General features: G+C 50.9%; 2 protein-coding genes across 3 annotated transcripts; both read left to right on the forward strand.

Moving 5' to 3' along the window:
• The first annotated feature begins 180 nt into the window (after positions 1-180).
• On the forward strand, positions 181-16,530 carry Slc44a4 (solute carrier family 44 member 4). 2 transcript variants are annotated; one of them, XM_034524534.2, is made up of 21 exons: positions 181-272; positions 2,401-2,449; positions 3,209-3,282; positions 3,406-3,484; positions 4,349-4,448; positions 4,531-4,653; positions 4,966-5,026; positions 7,077-7,167; positions 7,252-7,335; positions 7,559-7,794; positions 7,889-7,988; positions 9,421-9,513; positions 9,745-9,847; positions 13,807-14,057; positions 14,148-14,242; positions 14,343-14,446; positions 14,566-14,639; positions 14,807-14,877; positions 14,981-15,072; positions 15,149-15,233; positions 16,286-16,530. In XM_034524534.2, the coding sequence occupies exons 1-21, from the start codon at positions 239-241 to the stop codon at positions 16,405-16,407; spliced, it is 2,121 nt and encodes a 706-aa protein (XP_034380425.1). In that variant the 5' UTR covers positions 181-238; the 3' UTR covers positions 16,408-16,530. The 2 variants fall into 2 exon arrangements, with proteins under 2 accessions (XP_034380425.1, XP_076772837.1); XM_076916722.1 differs by lacking the exons at positions 3,209-3,282; positions 3,406-3,484.
• A 1,012-nt stretch (positions 16,531-17,542) lies between these two features.
• Positions 17,543-22,173, forward strand: Neu1 (neuraminidase 1). The gene is made up of 6 exons (XM_034524810.2): positions 17,543-17,825; positions 18,159-18,351; positions 18,696-18,958; positions 20,137-20,319; positions 20,443-20,665; positions 20,763-22,173. Exons 1-6 carry the CDS (start codon positions 17,685-17,687, stop codon positions 20,987-20,989), a joined length of 1,230 nt encoding a protein of 409 aa, XP_034380701.1. The 5' UTR covers positions 17,543-17,684; the 3' UTR covers positions 20,990-22,173.
• The last annotated feature ends 226 nt before the right edge of the window (positions 22,174-22,399 follow it).

Below are 22,399 nucleotides of genomic sequence, written 5' to 3' on the forward strand. Positions count from 1 at the left end.
TTTAAAAACACTCCAGTTTCTTCCTCCTGTGGTCAGACCCTGCAAGCAGCTCCTGGGGCCCAGTTCTAGGCCAGGTACCCCTGAGCTGGTCGTGAGTTGAGACAAGAAAAAGGAACTGTTAGAGGAGCAGGGGCGGGGCTGTGACGTCTGGGAGGGAGGGAGGGAGGGAGGGCGGGCGGGGCGGGCGGCAGGTGAGCGGCTAGGTCTCCCTGGCTCCAATCACTCCGGCGACTGAGCCATGGGGAGAAAGCAGGATGAGAAGGAGGCTTACGGTAAGGCTGGGGTCAGAGGCCTGGGCTCTGCAGCCACGGCGGCTGAGGTTGGATCCTGACAGAGGAACTGGAGTCCTGGGTCTCTGAGGAAAGGCTGCAGGAAAACAGGAGTCAAGGAAAAGAGACAAAACCAGGTCCTGGGAGGATGGTCTGAGCCACCGGGAAGGTCTTGCATACTAAATGGAATCTGGATGAACAAGAGTTGGGACTGGCGTCTGTGTGTGGTCCCTGAGGGCAGAGCCCTGGCAAACAAAGCCTGTGTGGTTAGAAGGGCAGGTTAGGGTCCTGAAGCTCTGGACTTAAGAGTCCAACAGTGTCCTGTGCTACAGAACCTCCAAGAGTCAGGGCTGGGGCTCCTGTGAGTTGGGAGAGCTTGTTTAGACTTTGGATCTCAGAGGAGCACAGATTGCCGGAGAGGGGTCTGTTAACCCACACTCTGTGAAGAGGCAGGGTCTGAGACTCCTGGGGTCTGTGTGAGGAGTTGGGGAGATAAGCCTCTGAAATAATAAAGTCTGAAATAATAAAGGAGTAGGGGGCTGGAACCCCAAATTCTGTGGTCCGCCTGCTAGGATTCCTGTGAAGTGTGGGGCCTGGGACGCTGAGCTGCTGGGGTCTGCCTGCTAGAGTCCCAGAGAGGAGTGCAGGACTGGTACCATGAACTAAGGGAATTTTTGTGAGTAGGAGATGGGACCCTGAGCTGCTGGAGTCTCCCTGCTAGGGCGCCTGTGAGGAGTGGGGTCTAACGTGAGCGTACCTGGAGCACTTTAAGTAATAGGGACCAGAGCTGTGTGGAAGGTGAGGCCTGAGGGCAGAGAAAGCAGGGAGGCCTGTTTCCAGAACTGCTGAAGTAAAGGGCTGGAAATCTTTCCCCAAAATCCTGAGAAGCATGAGACTGGACCGGGAAGAGACAGGGCTGAGGGCTGGGCCTCCTCTAGGTGGGGCTGGTGTCCCCTAGGAGACAGAGTAATGGCCAGTACACGCCACAGAAAACTTCCTGGAACAGCGTTGGGTCAATCATTGACCCTGTGTCTGTGAGCCTGGGTGGGACAGAGTCCAGAATGCCCATGAAAGAAGATACCTGCCCCAGGCTAGCCCAACCCTCAGCTGTTCCCTCAGCGTCCACCAGGACCCTGGCAGCCTGGCCCCACCCCCTCCCCTGTGTACTCAAGGAGGACCAGGAACAGGACGTGGCCACAACCACAGCAGTTGGCTCAGATGTCAATCTGGCTGGCTACCCAGAGCTTCATGGGAGCCTGAGTGGGGGGGGGGGTCTACAGAGCTGTGGGGTAGCCTGAGTGTGTGTGGGGGGGGAGGGGGTCCTACGGAGTTCCCATTGCCCTACAGAGTTTCATAGCTTTGACCATCCTTTCTTTGTCATATCCTTGAGCCAGAGGGCTGAGAGACGTGACTGTGGTCCCCCGAGGGGCTCCCAAACTGGATGGTCCAGAGATGACTTGGAACAGGTTGTAGGACAGAGATAGGACTGGGGTCTGAAGGCCACTAAGAGGGAGTCCCAGAAGCTGGGCCACATACTACTCAGATGCCCTGAGGTACCAGTCAAAAACCTTTAAGAACCACTTTCAGAAGCTTATACTAAAAAGCAGTCAGGAGGCTGAAACAGGAGGGTGGTGAGTTCAAGGCCAGCTTGGAGAACTCAGCAAGATTTTTGTTTGAAATACAAAGTAAAAAAAAAAAAAAAAAAAAAAGATGGCTGTGGTCTGGAGGTGGTGGCGCATGCCTTTAATCCCAGCTCTTGGGAGACAGAGGCAGGCGGATCTCCATGAGTTCAAGGACAGCCTGGTCTACAGAGAGTTCCAAGAAGCTAAAACTTTATAAAGAAATGCTGTCTCAAAAAATAAAATAATTGGCTGTAGTTACACTTTAGTGGCAGAACTCTTGTCTCACAGGTAAGAAACCATAGATTCGATATCCAGCACAGCCAGAGATGAAGACCCCACCTCCCTCCTGTTGCTGGGTAGCAGCCACAGCAGGCAACCATGGGGCTGCTCTCTGACCAGGATACTGCTGACCCAGGTCCCTAGTGTCCCATTAGTCAGCTAGACCGGCTCCTGGGACCCGATGTGGGGAGAGAGACCCTCAAAGACTTATTCTCCACTCCCTCTTTCAGGGAATTCGGCCAAATATGACCCCTCTTTTCGAGGCCCCATCAAAAACAGGTGAGCTACGGGCAATGCCCCGAAGGATGTGGGGAGGATTTGGTTTGTCTTTGATGCAGGAGCCTGGTCCACTGAGGCATCTGTGCTGTTTAGAAGGACTTGAGGGGATTCAGGGTACTGGGTCATTCTACTTCTTGACGGGTGCCGGCTACTCAGTACGTATACGTTTCAGGAAAACTCACCCAGAGAAGCAACTACACACGCTGTCGTCTCTCTCTGTCTCTGTCTCTGTCTCTGTCTCTGTCTCTCTCTCTCGCTCTCTCTCTCTCTCTCTCTCTCTCTCTCTCTGTCTCTCTCTCTCTCTCTGTTTCTATTTCTCTCTGCCTGTCTCTCTCCATGTCTCTGTGTATGTGTGTGTTATTATCTGTGCTACATTTCAGCAGAAGAATCCCCATCCTAAGAAAAGCTTTCTTAAAGTAGATAAAGAATGTCAATCTTGCCAGACAGTGGTGGCAGACATCTTTAATCCCAGCACTTGGGAGGCAGAGGCAGGTGGATCTCTGAGTTCAAGGCCAGCCTGGTCTACAGAGCGAGTATCAGGGCAGCAAGGGCTACACAGAGAAACCTTAGGTGGGAAAAAAAAAATAAAACTGAACTAAACTAAACAACAACAACAACAAAAAAAGAATGCCAATCTTTCTAACATTCTCCAATCCTCTAAACCATAACCTACCCCCAAACCATGCCCCACACTTACACGTCCCAACACCCCACCCCATGGTTACATACACCCCAGCTCAGACGTCCTTCTCTCCCCAGGGGCTGCACAGACATCATCTGCTGCGTCCTCTTCCTGGTCTTCATTTTGGGTTATATCATAGTGGGGCTTGTGGGTAAGTTTCTAGCCACCCAGAGCTGGGGCCAGGGTGAAGACAGTAACCCAGGGAGGGATTGCCCTTAGCTGCCTGCCCCCAACTCTCCTCCTTCCTGTGATCCCGTTGTGTGCCTGTCTGCAGCCTGGGTGTATGGAGACCCTCGACAAGTGCTATACCCCAGAAACTCCACGGGGGCCTACTGTGGCGTGGGTGACAACAAGTGAGTAGCCGGTAGCAGGACCGTGGAGGGTGGGAGACAACCCCAAGGCAGACAGCAGAGCCTGGCATTTGTTGTTCTCCAGCCCCAGCCTGTCTCTCTGAATTCAAGCATTTCCGGGCCACACCAAGAGCCTTTCCTTGTCCAGCCTTCCCAGGACTAAAGACAGTTTAAGTGTATAATAAGCTTAGAGTTCAGACATCACTGTGAGTCTCCACCTGAGATAAGTTTGGATTGTGTGACCTTGAGCAACTTACTCAGCCTCTCTGAGCTTAAACTTCCTCAACTGAAACAGCTGAGTCCTTTCAGGAGGCATGCAGGAAGTGCAGGGTAAACAATAAGGCGCTAACAGTTACAGTGCTCCAAGAGGCGGGGAGCTTCACATCCAAACTGCTAAGCCTTCTGAGGTAGATACTGTCATTCTTTTTTTTTTTTTTTGAGACAGGGTTTCTCTGTGTAGCCCTGGCTGTCCTGGAACTCACTCTGTAGACCAGGCTGGCCTCGAACTCAGAAATCCACCTGAGTTCTCTGCCTCCCAAGTGCTGGGATTAAAGGCGTGCACCACCACTGCCTGGCAGATACTGTCATTCTTAAGAGACAGATGTGAGGCCTTGTTAAAGGCCACAAAGCTACCTTACTAGGGGCTTGTGCTCCAGAACCAATATTATCAGCCACAGGTTGTATCGTGAGTAGCCTAGGTGTTCAGGGTCTTCGTTATCTTCCCAGAGAAGCTGGGCCAGGAGCTGGATATAAGTAATTTGGTCCAAGTGCTATCTCTATGCTAAGAGAATGACACCCTGTACCTGGCTTGGAGAGGTACAGGACACACCTCTGTACCTCAGACACACACATCTTCTCTTCCTACAGGGATAAACCGTACGTTCTATACTTTAACATCTTAAGCTGTGCAGTGGCCATCAACGTCATCTCCATCGCTGAGAATGGCCTACAGTGCCCCACACCCCAGGTCAGGAGCCAGGACCTGCCTGAGCCCCACCCGTCCCCAAGGCCTCGGGTACCAGTCCCTTTAGCACGTTCTCTACCCACAGGTGTGCGTCTCTTCCTGCCCACAGTCCCAATGGGCAGTGAGAGTGCCGCAGTTCTCAAAGACAGTCGATGAAGTTTATAAAGAAAACATAACATTTTGTCTACCCACGGTGTCCCCAAATATGGTAAATTCTGGTACCCATGACATCGAGGTTGCCAGAGAGAACCCATAATGGTAGGAGAGGGAGAGGTTTGGCTCCAAGGAGGAATGGGTCAGTCTGAGTCTTGATATGGTTGAAGTTGTGGAAGGTGAGGTAGTGGTGGTAATGGTGGTGATGATGGTGGAGGTGACGGTGATGGTGGGAGATGGTGGTAATGATAATGGTGGTGGTGACGGTGGGGGTGATGGTGGTGATAATGGTCATAGTTAATGCTGGGAGCCACAGCTTCCTCCTTCTGTTCTATATCTGTGCCTCTGTTCTTCTCTCTGTCCCCAGACAGTGAGTGACAGCCTGCAGAAGGATCTCTGTCCCAGTTTCCTTCTTCCTTCTACTCCAGGTGAGAACCATGTACACTGCCCCTACCTTGGGCATCAACTCATCCAATATTTTCATTTCTCAAACTAAGGAAGCAGGTCCAGAAGAAGGAAAGCCACTTAGCATGTCAGTGGGAGCTCAGAAGGGAGCAGCAGGCCTTCATCCCCTGCCTCAGGACCCTAAGGACCCTAGAGTCAGACTCTCAGTGCCTGCTGTGAGGCTGTGCACCAGGTGCTGGGGACAGATGCAGGGACAGTAGAAACCACGCTCTGCTCCAGCTACACTCTAGGTAGAGAGATCAGAGATACTTACAAGAGGTTGAATGAACAGACTAGATGGTGCATTCCTAATTGGGCAGCTGAGGCAGGAGGATAGATGTTGAAGGCCAGCCTGAGACACTTAGCAAGATCCTATCTCAATACAATAATAAAACAGGCCTGATGAGGTGGTGTGTCACGTAAAGGTGCTTGCCGCCAAGTCTGACAGCCTGAGTTCGAACCCTAGGACCGGTATGTATGGTAGGAGAGAATGCACTCCAAAGATGAGCTCTCTAACCACCGCAGGCATTGCACAACTCACAGGACCCACACACATTCACACCCAATAAATAGATGTCATAGTGTTTTGTTTCTTAAGGAAGGTGAGTGACAGGCATCCAGAGCACTCTCCTAGCTTGTACAACGCCCGGGTTCCATTGTCAGCAAGGACAGATCAGAACAAAAATAACAAAGAACAACCGTGTAGGGATATCAGGAAAGTGTGCGTGGTGGAGCCAAAGATGCTCTCAGCTCTCTGGTCGCTCACATATGGATTCCCAGAGCCCACATAACAGCTCAAAACTATTTGTAACCACGCAGGCGCTCTGACACACTCTTCTGGTCTCCACAGACACAAGTTACGATGATGCTCATATACACGTGCAGACAAAGCATTCAGTCATATAAAATAAAACTAGCTGGACATAGCAGCAGATGCCTTTAGTCTCAGCACTTAGGAGGCAGCATCAGGGGATGGCTCTCTATGGGTTCAAGACCAACCTGATTCACATAGTGAGTTCCAGGCCAACCAAGGCTCCACATAAAACCCTGCCTCAAAAATGAAGCAAAATAGATAAATCTTTTTAAAGTTTTTTTTTTGTTTTGTTTTGTTTTTTAGAAAATAAAATTGACATGGATGAATGAATCTGAGGATAATATAGCAAACAGAGATATCTTTCCAAATGTTACATGTGTACGTGGCTGCGTAAGCCAGCCACGACCAACCTTTCTGTGGCACACACTTCTTCCGGACTGCCAATGTAACCAGTTTGGTTTATTTAAAGATAGAATCGCACTCTGAAGCCCAGCTGGCTCCAGATTGGTGATCTTCCTGCCTCAGCCTGACCCCATGCTGAGATGACAGATAGGGCCGCGGCTCACCCGCCTTTATCTTTCCTTTTTTTTTTTTTTTTTTAGTAGAAAAATATTTTTAAATTTTGACATGAGAAAGGACAAGGTTTCAAGGCAAGTATGATAGAAAAGGCACCCAAGGGCGGCTCCAAAGCAGACAGATGTGGGTTTGAACTAGAGCACTTTCTAGTGGTTGGGTCTCAGGCCAGTTACTCAGCCCCTCTGTGTTTGTTTTCTCAACATTGGGCTGTCAGTGATAAAATTAAACCTGACTGGCTACATGTGGTTCCAAAGCCTGGTAACCTAATCAGCTAGAGATGCAGAGATAGAAAAGGGGCAGGAGCTGGGCTGAGGGTGAGAGGAGTTTCTGAAGGAGGCTACTTAGAACCCCCCACCCCCACCCCAAGAGCAGAAATGTAGATTGTGCATAGAATTCTGGGCCTGGAAGAGTAGCCCGGGGACATGACAGAGTGGAGGGACTATAGCAGGGCAGCAAGGTCAGGGCTGGAGGTATTGCAGGCATCCAGGTTAATGGGGCGCAAAGATATCTGGCCAGTGCTAGGGAGGAAAAAGAGACTGAGAAAGAGCAGAGCCTACCCACCATTGCTCCCTGTCCTGGCAGCATTCTTGGATGGACGGAGGGTTAGAGACACTCCGCCCAGCAGCCTCTGATCTCTCTTCTAGCTCTGGGACGTTGTTTTCCGCTCCCCAACACCAACTTCACTTTACCTGAACACTTACAGATCAATAACACCACCGTCTCTAACGGAATCAGGTAGATGTCACCCTCTGTATCATCCTCGTATCCCTGTGTCCCTTCTTATCCTCAGCCCCATCTGACTCCATCTCTCTCCGACAGTGGCCTCCTGGACAGCATCAATGCCCGGGACATCTCTGCGAAAATCTTTGAAGATTTTGCCCAGTCCTGGTACTGGATTCTCGTGTGAGTCCATGGCGTCCCCAGGATCAGGCACCACCCTCTGCTGCCCCTGATACTCTTTTCCCAAATCTAAGGTGAAGTAGTCAGAGGTGGAGCTAGCTCAGAGTGGATCCTGAGCCTCTCAGAAGATGAGTTAAATCTACGGATACTTGTGGGTGCAAGGAAAGAAATCTGGGGGGTTAGGAAGGGCTTGGGAGGCAACCCCTCACGTACGTTCCTTACGCAGGGCGCTGGGCGTGGCCCTGGTGCTAAGTCTGCTGTTCATCCTGCTCCTGCGCCTGGTGGCGGCACCCTTGGTGCTGCTGCTGATTGTGGGGGTGCTGGCTGTGCTCGCCTATGGCATCTACCACTGTTGGGAACAGTACCGAGTGCTGCGGGACAAGGGAGCCTCCATCACCCAGGTGGGCTTCACTACCAACTTCAGTGCCTACCAGAGTGTAAAGGAGACCTGGCTGGCTGCTCGTGAGTCCCCTGCCCATCTCCTCCGTCCACTGCCCGCCAAGGGTGAGGTGACCCTGGCCCTGACCCAGGACTGCCGCCTGCTGTTTCCCTGCAGTGATTGTCCTGGCTGTCCTGGAGGGCATCTTGCTTCTCATGCTCATCTTCCTGCGTCAGCGGATCCGGATCGCCATCGCTCTGCTGAAGGAAGCCAGCAGGTCAGGGCCCACCTGTGACAAAGAAGGGACCTTGGGCAGGGTTGCTGGCCTAGATGGGGTAATAGGAACCCCAGAGGAGAAAGGTAGAGTTGTCCAGTGGGTGACACTGCTACATTTCAGCCGTTTATTTATTTATTTATTTATTTATTTGGGGGGGGTGGGGGGGGTTGAGACAGGGTTTCTCTGTGCAGCCCTGGCTGTCCTGGAACTCACTCTGTACACCAGGCTGGCCCCAAACTCACAGAGATCTGACTGCCTCTGCCTCCCAAGTGCTAGGATTAAAAGCATGGGTTTCCACTACCCAGAGAGTTCCAGCCTCTTAGGGCCTCAGTTTCCCTGTCTGGTTTGTTTTATTATCCTTGGGAGGGGGTGAGATTTATTTATTTGTGTTTTATGTATGGGTGTTTTGCCAGTATGGGTACACATGTCTGATCCCTGTGGAGGCCAGAAAAGGCCACTGGATCCTCTGGAGCTGGAGTTACAGATAGCTGTGAGCCGCCATGTGGATTCTGGGAACTGAGCTCAAGTGCTCTTAACTGTGGTGCCATCTCTCCAGCCCCAAGGGAGTTTTGTTTTGTTTTGTTTTGTTTTTGAGACAGGAACTCATATAGCTTAAACTAATATCATGGAACAGCTATGTAACTGAGGCTGGCCTCGAACTCCGGGTCTTCCCGCCCTACAAAACGGTTGATGATACAGGGTCTCAGGAAGCGTAGGCTGACTTCAAACTCACTATACAGTTAAAGATGACCTTGACCGCATCCTTCTACACCTGCCTCCAGAATGCTAGGGATATGGGCATGTACCACCAGGCCTCTTTTATGCAGCGCTGGGATCGGGGGTCTAGCCTAGGGTCTCCTGTGTGTTAGGCACACCCTCCTCTGTCATCGTCTCCAACCCATCACTCTGGCCTCAGACCGGTAGCAACCCTGCTCTCTCAGCCTCTTGGGGACTGGAATTGGAAGCGTGTTCCACCACCCCCAGGTTCCCTATCATAGCAATCTAAAGCTTGCAACAGCATGGGTGTAGACTAACAGCACAGGACTCTGGAGGGAGGCACTGGGAGCTGAGGTGCTTGCTGGGTCAAGTGGCAGAGTGGATATGAGAAGCAGGGATGGTCAAAGCCACCAGGGGGCACACCTTTTGGGGGTTCTCTTCCCTTATACAATCTGAGCGTCCCAGGTGTCTTTTATGACTCCAGTCTCCACTACGGGGGTCCCTCCAGCCTTACTTGGTTCACCCAGCAAGAGTCTACAGTGTACCCCTCCCAGAACCAGGCGCTGGCTGGGTTTATGGATATGGAATAGGAAAGATGGAGTTCTGTTTCTGGTTTGGAAAGTAAACAGGCCAGAGGAAGGGTCCAGCCAGGGTCAGGCCTGGGAGCAGATGCACAGGACTGGGGTCCCAGAGGACTACTCTTGTCTTCATACAGGGCTGTGGGACAGATGATGTCGACTATGTTCTACCCTCTGGTCACCTTCGTCCTCCTGGTCATTTGCATTGGTTACTGGGCCGTGACAGCTTTGTATCCTTCATACAACCCCACTGGAGAGCACGGGGTGGGCGGTGGGGATGGGGGATGGGAGCACGGAACATCATCCCATGAGGGGATGTGAAGGGACTGTATTGTAAAGGTGAGTTTGGGTTGAATGCCAATCTTCTGTGGGTGTGAACAATCTGCACGAGTTCCAGGGGCAGCATTAGGGGTGTTCTGTAGTTGACAGCTGGCATCGTGCTTTTCTTGACTCATCTCTGGGTACCTGGCTACATCCGGGCAACCGCAGTACATCTACTGGGTGTCCAACACCAGTACACCAGGCTGTGAGAACGCTCCTGTGAACGCATCCTGTGACCCCATGGTGAGAGGGAATAGGGTGGGTGCTGAGGGGATCTTGGGGGTCAATTAGCACAGATTTCCGCTAGTGCACAAATACCCGAGGCCGGGATGTGGCCTCCCTTAGTTCGGTAGTCTGTAGTTACCCACTTTGTGGAAAGTGAGGTGGGGACTGGAAACCCGGCCTCCAAGGTTAAATAGTTCCTCCCACTCCTGTGGCTCCTCCTCTCGTGGCTCCTCCTCCTGCTGTGGCTCCTCCCACTGTTCTAGAAATTGGAGCTGATCCTAATTCTGCCTCAGAAGTGGTTTAGGAGTTTTAATGTACATCTCGTGCTGTGCGCAATGCCCGCCCACTGATGGAAAGCCCAGCTGGCTGGACCCTTCCGGTTCCCTTTTCACATCCTGGGAACGGAGCCCAGACAGTGCCACTGCGGCACTGGGAAGTCCACAGGAGGGCCTCCTGGAGGGACTAGGAGGCCTGTGGGTACTTTCCAGCATTTGAGAGGTGGAGCTGGAGGATCAGGCTTTCAGCATGTCACACAGCTAGTCTGAGGCCAGCCTGAGCTACAGGAAACCATCTCTAAGAAGCATAGGGGGGGGGGAAAAAAACATGCGTACAGAAACAAACCGCTAATGCCAGCACCCTGAAGGTTAAAAGTGGGAATTTCTTTTGTTGTTGTTGTTGTTGTTGTTTTTGTTTTTTGTTTTTTGTTTTTTGTTTTTCGAGATAGGGTTTCTCTGTGTAGCCCTGGCTGTCCTGGAACTCACTCTGTAGACCAGGCTGGCATCGAACTCAGAAATCCGCCTGCCTCTGCCTCCCAAGTGCTGGGACTAAAGGCTTGCGCCACCACCGCCCGGCAAAAGTGGGAATTTTAAATTCAAGGCCATCCTGGGTTACATAAGGAGACCGTGCCTCAAAAAGCCCTACAGAGAGAGAGAGAGAAAGAAAGAGAGAAAGGCCCGTTTGTTTAGATCTGTAAAGGACATACCATTGGGTTCTGTGCTGAAAAAGACCAACTGGGTTCTGTGCTGGCGGGCAGGGTGGGGGTGGGGGAAGGGGATAGAACCTGGTTTTCTCTTGTAACTCTCTAACAGTTAAAGCTGACACAAAGTCACAGTGGTCTGCTGAGGGAAAGCGGCTTTTTTCTTTCCTTTTCTTTTGTGAATGAGGGTCTCACTATGTAGCCCTAGCTGGCCTGGAACTTAACATGTAGACCAGGCTGGTCTCAAACTCACACAGATCCACCTGTCTCTACCTCCAAGTGTTGGGGTTAAAGACATGCACCACCAGCTTTATTTCAAACGTGGTCTCTTACGATCAGAAACCATGAAGTGTTGAAGTCATATTTTCTGCATTTATTTAGTTTTCTTAATTGCTCGTTTTCTGTGTTATTATGGACAATTCCAGACATTCAGAAGTAGCAGTAGGCAGTGAGTTCCTGCAGCCCTCAGCTTCCTGTAAGAACTCTCCTCCTCTTTTCCCTCCTCTTTGCAATGTTAGACTTTGAGCTCAGGGCCTCAGGCATGAGCTGCATCCCTAATCATCCCTGGGGCTCGACTTTTACCTCCCTGCCTTCACTTGTAACTTTTGTTCTGGTATTCTGGTGAATCCTAGATAAGTTCTCCGTTGCTAAGCTCCGTCCCCAGCTTTTAGGTGTTAAAAAAATGTTTTATCTCTCCCCCCTTTTAAAATTACTATATCTCTTTTATTATTTGGTGCATTTTATTATTGTTTTATTTTGTGCTTCTGGGTGTCTGGCCTACACGTATGTCTGCTCAGCGTTGTATTTGTCATCCAAAGAGGCCAAAAGAAGGGCATCAGCTCTCCTGGAACTAGAGTTATAGATCGTGGTGAGCCGTCATGTGGGTGCTGGGAATGGAGCTCTGGTTCCCTTGATAGAGAAGCCAGGGGCATGGCATGGCTAGCTTGCCTTTCCTTTTTCTTCCTTTTTCTCTCTTTCTTTCTTTCTTTCTTTCTTTCTTTCTTTCTTTCTTTCTTTCTTTCTTTCTTTCTTTCCAGGCAGGCTGACCTAAAACATACCCATGCTGTCTTCAGATTTATGGTGATCCCTCTGCCTCAGCTTCCTTAAGTATCAGGATTACAGGGGTGTCTTAGTTAGGGTTTTACTGTTGTGAACAGACACTGTGACCAAGGCAACTCTTATAGGACAACATTTAACTGGGACCGACTTAGTTTCAGAGGTCAGTCCATTATCATCAAGGTGGGAGCATGGCAGCATCCAGGCAGGCATGGTGCAGGAGGAGCTGAGAGTTCTAAATCTTCTTCTGAAGGCTGCTAGCAGAATACTGATTTCCAGATAGCTAGGGTGAGGGTCTTAAAGTCCACACCCAAGGCCACCTCCAAATAATGCCACTCCCTGGGCTAGGCATATTCAAACCATCACAAAGGGTAAAGTACCACATAGCACAGGTAGTTTGAATAGAAACTCTACCACGGCACTTTACATGTAAATAAGGTAGATCTCAAACAGCATTTTCTTGCTTGCTTGTTTATTCATAGAAAGGGTCTGATGTAGCCCAGGCTAGCCTGAAACTTGCTATGTGACCAAGGATAATCTTGAAGTTCGGATCCTCCCATCTCTACTTCCTATGTGATGATGGGTGCCCCAAAAGTGCAGTTTTAAAATGTGACCCGTGTACATTGGTGTTGTGCCTGATGTATGTCAGTGTGAGTGTGTCAGATGCCCTGGGGCTGGAATTACAGACAGCTGTGAGCTGCCATGTGGGTGCCATCTCTCCAGCCCTCATTCAGGGTTTTATGTGGTGGCTTTGTGCATACTAGGCAATCACTCTGTCCGCTGATATACTTCCCCAGCCCCTCGACAGATAACTCAGAAAACAGGGCAGTGGGAAAAGTTCTCTTTTGTTCCTGAAGCCCCAGGTTCCACACTAGAAGTAGGAAGGAAAGGTGGGGGGTGGGGGTGGGGGGGTGGTAATAAGAATAATGAAAGCAGGGTATGAGGCTCAACTTTGTGTGTAAGAATTGGTGTTCAGTCCTAGCAAAGCATATTCATGCACACACATACCACACACACACATACTGTACACACATAAAACACACACATACAACACACACACACTTAGATACATGCACTACACATACACACATACACATACCACACACATACACATATACAACACACACATACACACACTCACATACATGTACCACACATGTGTACACACATACCACACACTCACACACACATACTGTACACAAATACAACACACTCACACACTTAGATACATGCACCACACATATACAAATACACATACCACACACTCAGATACACACATACAACACACACATATACCACACACACTCACCCACACCACACACACACACATGTACCACACATGCGTACACACATACCACACACATACATTCACCACACATACACACACATACCATACACTCATACCATACAATCACGCACACACACATCCCACAAACGTACACATACATACAAACATGCACATACATATACAAGCACACGCATACCTTCGCACATGCACAGACACAGGCACACACACACACACCATACACACACACACATACATTCACCCCACATACACACACATACCATACACTCATACCATACACTCTCACACACATCCCACAAACATACACACACACATACAAGCACACGCATACCTTCGCACAGGTACACACACACACACACACACACACTATAACTCTTTCGTTGTTACAGCCAACAGAGTCACTTCAGTATGACTAAATTCCCCCAGTATGTTCAGTGCACACAGAGGCTTCTCCAGAGCAGGCTGCTGGGTAAGTAAGAGGGAGAGAGAGCTCTTGTGCCAGTCTGGAAACCAGGAAGCTGCTTAGTCACTATGGCAGCACTGAGGTGGTCTGAGTCTGGAGGCCACTAGGAACAGGGAAGGTCACAGATTTGCCTGTCACTCCCAGGCATGAACCTGCTGTGTCTTTGTCACCTCCAGGCCCCACTGAACTCCTCGTGCCGAGAGCTCATGTGCGTCTTCAAGGGCTACTCGACCACGGGCCTAGCCCAGCGTTCTCTCTTCAACCTACAAATCTATGGGGTCCTGGGGCTCTTCTGGACAGTTAACTGGGTACTGGCCCTGGGCCAGTGTGTCCTTGCTGGGGCCTTTGCCTCCTTCTACTGGGCCTTTCACAAGCCTCAAGACATCCCCACCTTCCCCTTGGGCTCAGCCTTCATCCGAACACTCCGGTAAGCTAGAGGCAGCCTCCAAGGGACATGTTAGCTCTAGGAATACCCCGGGTGCTGGGGAGCCTCAACTTACCTAACTACCCTCTGCAGTTACCACACTGGCTCCCTGGCATTTGGAGCCCTCATCCTGACCCTTGTGCAGATAGCCCGGGTCATCCTGGAATACATTGACCACAAGCTGAGAGGTGAGCGGGCAGTAGGCTGAGCAGCCAGAGCCTTGGAAGGGCAGGCAGACAGGCAGAAGCCAGAAGCCGGTGGCTAAATGTGAGCTTCGTTTGTCCCCAGGGTCCCAGAATCCTGTGGCCCGATGCATCATCTGCTGCTTCAAGTGTTGCCTCTGGTGTCTGGAAAAGTTCATTAAGTTCCTCAACCGCAATGCCTACATCATGGTGAGCACAGACTCAAGCTCTGCGCCCCTCAGCCCGGGGTTCACCAACAGGTGGGCAAGCTCACCAAAAAAAAAAAAAAAAAAAAAAAGTGTGGTAAAGACTCTTCCTGCTCCTCTCAGATCGCCATCTATGGGAAGAATTTCTGTGTCTCGGCCAAAAATGCCTTCATGCTTCTCATGAGGAACGTTGTCAGGTCAGACTGCTGTGCCCCAGTGGGGTCCCCTACCCACTTCCCCCATCCCGGAGCTGCTCTCAGAAATGTCCTGTGCTCGGTCCAATACCATGTTAAAATGGGAAGAGGTCTCACTCCTCCTGGCCCTGCCAGGTCCCTTACTCCAGTCTGTTCTGACTTCCGTGTAGGGTGGTCGTTCTGGATAAAGTCACTGACTTGCTGCTCTTCTTTGGGAAGCTTCTGGTGGTTGGAGGTGTCGGTAAGGGTCAAGACCAGGGTTTACGGTGTCAGGTGCCCCCTGGGGTGCGGGAAGGTGAGGTTCTTTGGAAGAGCAGCACTGACCCCAGGACTCTTTCCCACAGGAGTCCTGTCCTTCTTCTTTTTCTCCGGTCGTATCAAGCTAGGGAAAGACTTTGAGAACCCCAACCTCAACTATTATTGGCTGCCCATCATGGTGAGTGACACCTCTCTCTGCCCCACCCACATCCCCAGAGGAACCTAGGGGTCCCAATCAGTCTTGTCTCTTGTAGACCTCCGTCATGGGAGCTTACGTCATTGCCAGTGGCTTCTTCAGCGTCTTTGGAATGTGTGTAGACACTCTTTTCCTCTGCTTCCGTGAGTGTCCCCCCAGCCCCCCACCCACCCTCAAGCTCTTGCCCCCCCCCCCAGGTTCTGTTAGAGACTGGTTGCTTGTAGCTTTGTGAACTAAAGGAGGCAGAGGTTTAAGGAAGAAAGAAGGGAACACACCCTGCGTATTCTCAGAGATGAGGAACCTCAGAGGCCTGGCTAGGAAATGTAAATAGAATTTAAACACAAAACACTTCCTAGGAGGTAGTCATAGTGTGTGTGTGTGTGGGGGGGTGTTCTTCCTTCTTTTATTTAGTTTTTTTGGGGGGAGGGGCATGCATAGAGGCGAGACAGGATCATACTATATATAACACAGGCTGACCCGGGAGTAAGTAAGTCTATAGCTAAGGCTGGCTCAAAGTCATGATCTTCCTACCTCAGCCCCCAAGTGCTGGAATTCTGGTGTTTTTTTGTCCTGGTGATGATGGTGACGATGATATAGAAGCCAGAGCCTTGTGCCTGCGAAGCAGGAATGCCCCCACCACAGTACCAGTCCCCCAGCCTTGCACCAAGCAACGGACATGAATATTGTATTGTTTTATGGGTTTTGCTTGTTGGTTAAATTTTATCTATATACACTGGGCCTCTCTGTGTATTCTTGGCTGGCTCCTACTTGCTATATAGATTAGGCTGGATCCAACTCAAACCAATCTTCTGGCCTCTGCCTCCCAAGCGCTAGAATCATGGGCCTACACAACCGTTCTCAAGACAGCTTTGCTGTGGAGACCTCAGGGGCCCCGTATTCTAAGCCCTCCCGTGTCAACCTCTTAAATGTCGGGATTGCAGACAGCCACCATGATGGACTGGCATGGAATTTTTCTTTATCTCGTTATTACCCTATGACATATGTTATTTATCTCACTTTGGGTGAGGAGAAACAGGTTATACAGCCTGCCGAGGAGGTTATATCAAATTGCCTTAAGTGGCTTGGACAGGAAACCGGGCTGTTTGGCTGTTTGATTTACACAACCCAGATTGTTTTGGAGGTACGACCGGGTGCCATTATCATGATCCACCCTGACCGATCGATCTACTCTCAGTTGAGGACCTAGAGAGAAATGATGGTTCCCAGCAGCGGCCATACTACATGCCCAAGGCACTCCTGAAAATTCTGGGCAAGAAGAACGAGGCACCCATGGGGGGAAAGAACAGGAAGAAGTGAGAGACTCGTGGTGACCCAGGACCGCAGCTCTCCTGTACACAAGCCCTGCCACCGATGCCTTGAGAATCACCGTTTTGTAGAAAACAGATTTTATTAAAGATCAATATTTTGTATTCTTGATAAGTTATGGCTTTATTTTCAGTTCAAGTTCACTTTTTTTTTTTTTTTAAATTAAAGACCAAATTGCTATCACATGGTTCGCTACCCAGTAAGAAAAATTTGTTCAGTGGCTGAGGTTAGGAGACTGGAGGTGTGACTCAGCTGGTAGAGTTTGCCTCGCACGGAAGGGTCCCCCAGACTCTGTCTATAGCATAAGCAGGGCTGTAATCCCCACACTTGGGAGGTAGAGGCAGGAGGACTGGCATTTCCAAGTCATTCTCTGTGTGTTTCGAGGCAGAGTTTCTCTGTGTAGCCCTGGATGTCCTAGAACTCACTCTGTAGACCAGGCTGGCCTCGAACTCACAAAGATTCACCTGCCTCTGCCTCCTGAGTGCTGGAATCAAAAGTGTGTCCCACCACTGCCTGGCTAATATTACACTTATTTTGTGTGTGTGTGTGTGTGTGTGTGTGTGTGTTTTATCATTTATTCATTCATCAGTTGCTTATTAATTTTAACCTAATATTTCTAGTCAGTGCTACTCATGTGCTTATGGGCACTGGGGTCAACCACTGGGACCTGGAGTATCTACCATGGTCTTACTCCTAAAGAAAAGTGTCATTCCCTTCTTAGCATCCACCAACTGCCAAGAGCTCCTTAGCTAGGAGTGGGGTGTGGGGCTTCCCAACCTATTACAGGTGTGTGTGTGTGTGTCCCCTAGCCCAGTCGGACCTTGAGTTGAATACATTGAATTTCTGAATCTCCTGCCTCCATCTCCTGAATGTTGGGATTACAGGTGTGCACCATCACATCTGACATAGGACTTAACCCTGGACCTCATACAAACTAGGAAGGCCCGCTACCAACTGGGTCACATGCCACACCTAATCTATATCTTCCACAAGGGGTTAGTGTCTTTTGTAATCGCGGGTTGCTTTAAATCATGCCCCGCCCCTTCGTCGCTTCCCGGGTGTCAGAGCCAGTCAAAAGACTCACACAGCCTGGGGCGGCCTCTGGGTCACGTGCTAATGTCAGACAGCTGGATGGACTAATTGGAGTCGCCGCAGTGAAGCGGCCCCCAAGGGGAGGGTTCGGAGTGACGTGCGCGCTTTTAAAGGGCTGAGGTCAGCTGACGACTTGCCACCGGTGACCAGTTTGTGGACGGGGATCGTGGGGAGCGATGGTGGGGGCAGAGCCAAGCAGACCCCGGGGACCGCTGAGCTGCTGGGCGGGCCATCTGAGTCAGGGGCTCGCAGCGATCTTCCTGCTCCTGGTGTCCACGGCGGGATCTGAAGCCAGGGCAGAGGATGACTTCAGCCTGGTGAGCCCTGCTGCACCTGCAGAGGTGGCCATTGCTTGGCTCGGCCACCCCTCCGCGCGGCACATCTGCTCCTCTATCCTCTCCCGACCTCTTTTCTCCCTTGGGCACCCCTGGCTCATTATGGGGTGCTCCCCCATCCCTGAGAGTTCCTTCTCCCTTGCAGCCTCTCCTTGCTTAGGAGCCTCCGGATTCACCCCATATTCTCCTCTGGACTCCCATCTCTTATTCTAGCACACCTCTCACCCCTGCTCAGGCTCCCCATTACCCTCTCTCAGGGGAACCCTACCTTAAACCTCGTCAAGCCTGTGTGCATTGAGGTGTCCTTCTGCGCAGGTGCAGCCGCTGGTGACCATGGAGCAGCTGCTGTGGGTGAGCGGGAAGCAGATCGGCTCAGTAGACACTTTTCGCATCCCGCTCATCACAGCTACCCCTCGGGGCACGCTCCTCGCCTTCGCTGAGGCCAGGAAAAAGTCTGCATCCGATGAGGGGGCCAAGTTCATCGCCATGAGGAGGTCCACGGACCAGGGTACAAAGGTGCCCGGGTGGAAAAAGCGGGTGCTGGGTTGTATGGGTGACTGGGGTAAGGAGTTGGGGGTTCCTTTCACCAATCCAACTGCCCAGAGATAGAACTTTGAGGCCTGAGTCCCTAACCAGTTAGGGAAACCAGAGGGGGAAAGTTGTCCAGAGAACAAACTGTAACCACCAAGGTATTGAAAATGAGAATTATGTCGCCCGGGGGAGTTAGCAGGAAATAATGTCAGAGAAAGAAGAAACATGGTTCTGGTGCCACATTGAGGTCCCTGGGGAGAGGCAGGAAGTAAACAACAAACGGTACAATTTTCTCTGCTCTCTTTTTTTTTCTTCTTCTAGGTAGCACGTGGTCCTCTACAGCCTTCATCGTAGATGATGGGGAGGCCTCTGATGGGCTGAACCTGGGGGCTGTGGTAAATGACGTAGACACAGGAGTGGTATTCCTTATCTATACCCTTTGTGCACACAAGGTCAACTGCCAGGTGGCCTCTACCATGCTGGTTTGGAGTAAGGACGACGGCATTTCCTGGAGCCCACCCCGGAATCTCTCTGAGGATATTGGCACAGAGATGTTTGCCCCTGGACCCGGCTCTGGCATTCAGGTTTGACCCTGGGGATAGGAAGGGGGCAAGATTCCGTGAATCCGATACCTTGGAAGGAGGGTGTTCTGGAAGTTTCCATTTCTGCTTTGGCGATGAAACTACCATTGACTTCTCACATGGAGATTATCAACAGATCTGTCCTTAGCCTGTGCAGGGAAGATTTGGGTGCCATTGGGCAGATGCATACCTATATCACAATGCCCAGCAGGGTCCATGAGCTCAGGTTATCGTGAAGTTCCCAAGGCTGGGTAGCCACTTGTCCAGTGGTGCATTCTACATGTCCTGGGGGACTTCCAGAGAAGGGGAGTGGGGTGGGTGTAAGAACCAAGCACGACGTTCATATATGTGTGAACATGTCATGGTGAAGCCCATTTCTTTGTATGCTAACCAAACATGTATTTAAGAACAAAAAAACTAAGGCAAGGAAATCACTATGAGTTAAAGGCTAGCCTGGGCTACATTGTAAGTTCAAAGACAGGCTACAGAGAGAGACAATCTCAAAAAGAGGAGGAGGCTCGAAAAGATAGCATTGAAATTGGGGACATTTCCAGCCCTCAGGAGGCCTGGGCAGGCAGATCTCTGAGTTCAAGGCCAGCCTGGTCTACAGAGAGTGTTCCAGGCTACACAGAGAAACCCTGTCTTTAGGAGGGAAAAAAAAAAAAGCATCAGGCAGTAGAAGTAGGAGGATTGGGAGCCAAATAGCCTTGGCTATGTAGTGAGTTGGAGGCCAGCTTGGGCTTTAATATTATTTCAAATAAATAAGTACTTTGAATTTGGAGAGATATTTTTTCTTTTCTACTTTTTAAAAGTTTTTCTTTTCTTTTCTTTTTTATTTTTATTTTATTTTTGAGGAGTGTCACTAGCTGAGGGCCTTGTGCACGCTGGGCAAGAACTCTACCACTATACTCTCGGCCCTTTTACTATACTTTTTATTTTGAGACAGTCTCACTAAGTCCCGAGGCTAGCCTTGAAGTGACTTTGTAGCTCAGGTAAACAGTCTTCTGTCCTCAGCCTCCTGAGTAGCTGGCATCACAGGCCTGGCATGAAAAAAGCTTCTCAATTTGGGCAGTGTCTGTGGGAGAACAAAGGGCTCCAGCAAGCCTTCGTACTTGGAGCTGCCAGCTCTCTGCCTGAGCGCCACACAGCACCTGAGTGACACCCACATCCTCTCCTTACAGAAACAGCGGGAGCCTGGGAAGGGCCGGCTCATTGTGTGTGGACACGGGACACTGGAGCGAGATGGGGTCTTCTGTCTCCTCAGTGATGACCACGGTGCCTCCTGGCACTACGGCACTGGTGTGAGCGGCATTCCCTTCGGCCAACCCAAACACGATCATGATTTCAACCCGGACGAGTGCCAGGTCAGGAGTCCACGGACTGTACCCGTCCACACCACTGCCTTCCCCAGAGTGCATTTCACAAGATCCAGCTCTGGCTTCCTCAGCCTCCTCAGGTTCTCCTGTCCTCTCCCCTCACCCCCGCAGCCCTACGAGCTTCCAGACGGCTCGGTCATCATCAACGCCCGGAACCAGAATAACTACCACTGCCGCTGCAGGATCGTCCTCCGCAGCTACGACGCCTGTGACACCCTCAAGCCCCGGGATGTGACCTTCGACCCTGAGCTCGTGGACCCTGTGGTAGCTGCAGGAGCGCTAGCCACCAGCTCCGGCATTGTCTTCTTCTCCAATCCAGCCCATCCTGAGTTCCGTGAGTGCCTGAGGGTGGAGTGGGTGGGGGGGCGCCACGTCTATACAAGGCGTGGACACGGCAGAGACCCACGTCCCTCGGACTATTGCTCTCCTAGGAGTGAACCTGACCCTGCGCTGGAGCTTCAGCAATGGTACGTCCTGGCAGAAGGAGAGGGTTCAGGTGTGGCCAGGACCCAGCGGCTACTCGTCCATGACAGCCCTGGAAAACAGCACGGATGGAAAGAAGCAGCCCCCGCAGCTGTTTGTTCTGTACGAGAAAGGACTGAACCGGTTCATGGAGAGCATCTCCATGGTCAAAATCAGCGTCTACGGCACGCTCTGAGCCCCACACAAGGACACCAAGTCCTGGACCCTGACTTCACACCTTCTGCACCTTCAGGCACCTTCTGCAGAGGGTGCCTGAAACACAGCTCTTCCTCCAGAATCTAACCTGTTGCAGCTCCTCTTTGAGAGGGAAGTCACTCCGTTATGACTTAACGCCCAGCTTCCTCTCCCGGACAGGAAGTCCCTCCCTCACCAGGAGCACTGTTTTTCCAGAATGCTGGGGGTGGCCCTTGTCCATTCTCTTTCAGGACAACCGAGCTGTTCCTTTCTGGGACAGGATGTGGGAGGGGCTCCCCCTGGCTGGGTGAACAGATATGAACTCAGGGAACGGGGAAGGCCCGGAGTCCTAGGGTATGGAGGGAGGTACTAAATGTGATTGCTTAAAGTCCCCAGGGCAGAGTGTCCTTTCAGGGCAAGGATAAGCACACATACGTGTGCACCTTCGGTTATTTATGAATGGAGATATTTGTAACTTAAAATTTTTAATGCAGAAAAAGCGTTTGTGGAGTCCGTGGTTCTGTCCACTCACACTTTCCCAATTGCCTCCCGGACACTGGAGAGACAGGAAGGCAGTTCGAAAAGGAACTGATGTACTTATTGGAAAACAGAAGCCCATCGATTCCGTCCTCGCTGCTGCTGTTCGCAAGTGTCAGAGTATCGGGGGCTGTTTGTGATATTTTATACTCCTAAGATGGGGTAGCATAGGAAATAGGGAACAGTTGTGTAAAACCAGATGGGAAGCCTTGTCAGCCCAGCCTGTGAGGAGGACAAGTCTGTGAGAAAGTAGCAGGCAGACGCTGCAGGTGTGGGGAGAGCAGAGCCCTTCTTGTGGAAAGGAAAGAGCCTAGATAAACGCTCAGCACGTTGGGCGCCTGTGATCCCGCACTTGCCGGCCTGACGGGGTAGCTCGTTGGTGGACCTAGTGCTTGGAATGCCTCAGACTCTGGGTTCAGTCCTTGAGGGGAGTGTGTGTTTATCCAGAGGACGGTGACATGTACTGTAGGTCAGAGGACAGCTTGCTGGAGTTGTCTCTCTCCTTCACGCTGTGAGTCCCATGGAACGAACTCAGATCATCAGAGTTGGGGGCAGGTGCCTTTGCCAACTGAGCCATCTTGCCATCTCTATTTCAGTTTGTTTGTTTGTTTGTTTTGTTTTGTTTTAAGAATATTAAGGACTGAGGAATTTGGGTTGTGTTCATTTCCATCAGAGGTCAGTTTTCTTTTGACATTTCTTCTCTAAGAAATGTTAAGATAATTTGTTCTGTGTGATAGAAGTGTAACCCCATTGTATGTCAGCAGTGAGGGATTCTGTGGGTTTTATCCAGAGTTTGTACTGTGTACTCGGGGCCACTAGTGCAGCCCAGTGCTAAACACTAAAGCACGCACAGACCTCAGTCAGTGCATGCATG

This window comes from Arvicanthis niloticus, chromosome 20 (assembly GCF_011762505.2).
Source record: "Arvicanthis niloticus isolate mArvNil1 chromosome 20, mArvNil1.pat.X, whole genome shotgun sequence".
Classification (NCBI taxonomy): domain Eukaryota; kingdom Metazoa; phylum Chordata; class Mammalia; order Rodentia; family Muridae; genus Arvicanthis; species Arvicanthis niloticus.

Coding starts and splice junctions, on each gene's coding strand:
- Neu1 (XM_034524810.2), top strand. CDS start 17,685: ATGGTGGGGGCAGAGCCAAGCAGACCCCGGGGACCGCTGAGCTGCTGG. Junction 20,320..20,442: donor TCAACCCGGACGAGTGCCAG/GTCAGGAGTCCA, acceptor TCACCCCCGCAG/CCCTACGAGCTTCCAGACGG. Junction 20,666..20,762: donor TCCAGCCCATCCTGAGTTCC/GTGAGTGCCTGA, acceptor TTGCTCTCCTAG/GAGTGAACCTGACCCTGCGC.
- Slc44a4 (XM_034524534.2), top strand. CDS start 239: ATGGGGAGAAAGCAGGATGAGAAGGAGGCTTACG. Junction 7,795..7,888: donor GGAGACCTGGCTGGCTGCTC/GTGAGTCCCCTG, acceptor GTTTCCCTGCAG/TGATTGTCCTGGCTGTCCTG. Junction 14,878..14,980: donor TCTGGTGGTTGGAGGTGTCG/GTAAGGGTCAAG, acceptor TCTTTCCCACAG/GAGTCCTGTCCTTCTTCTTT.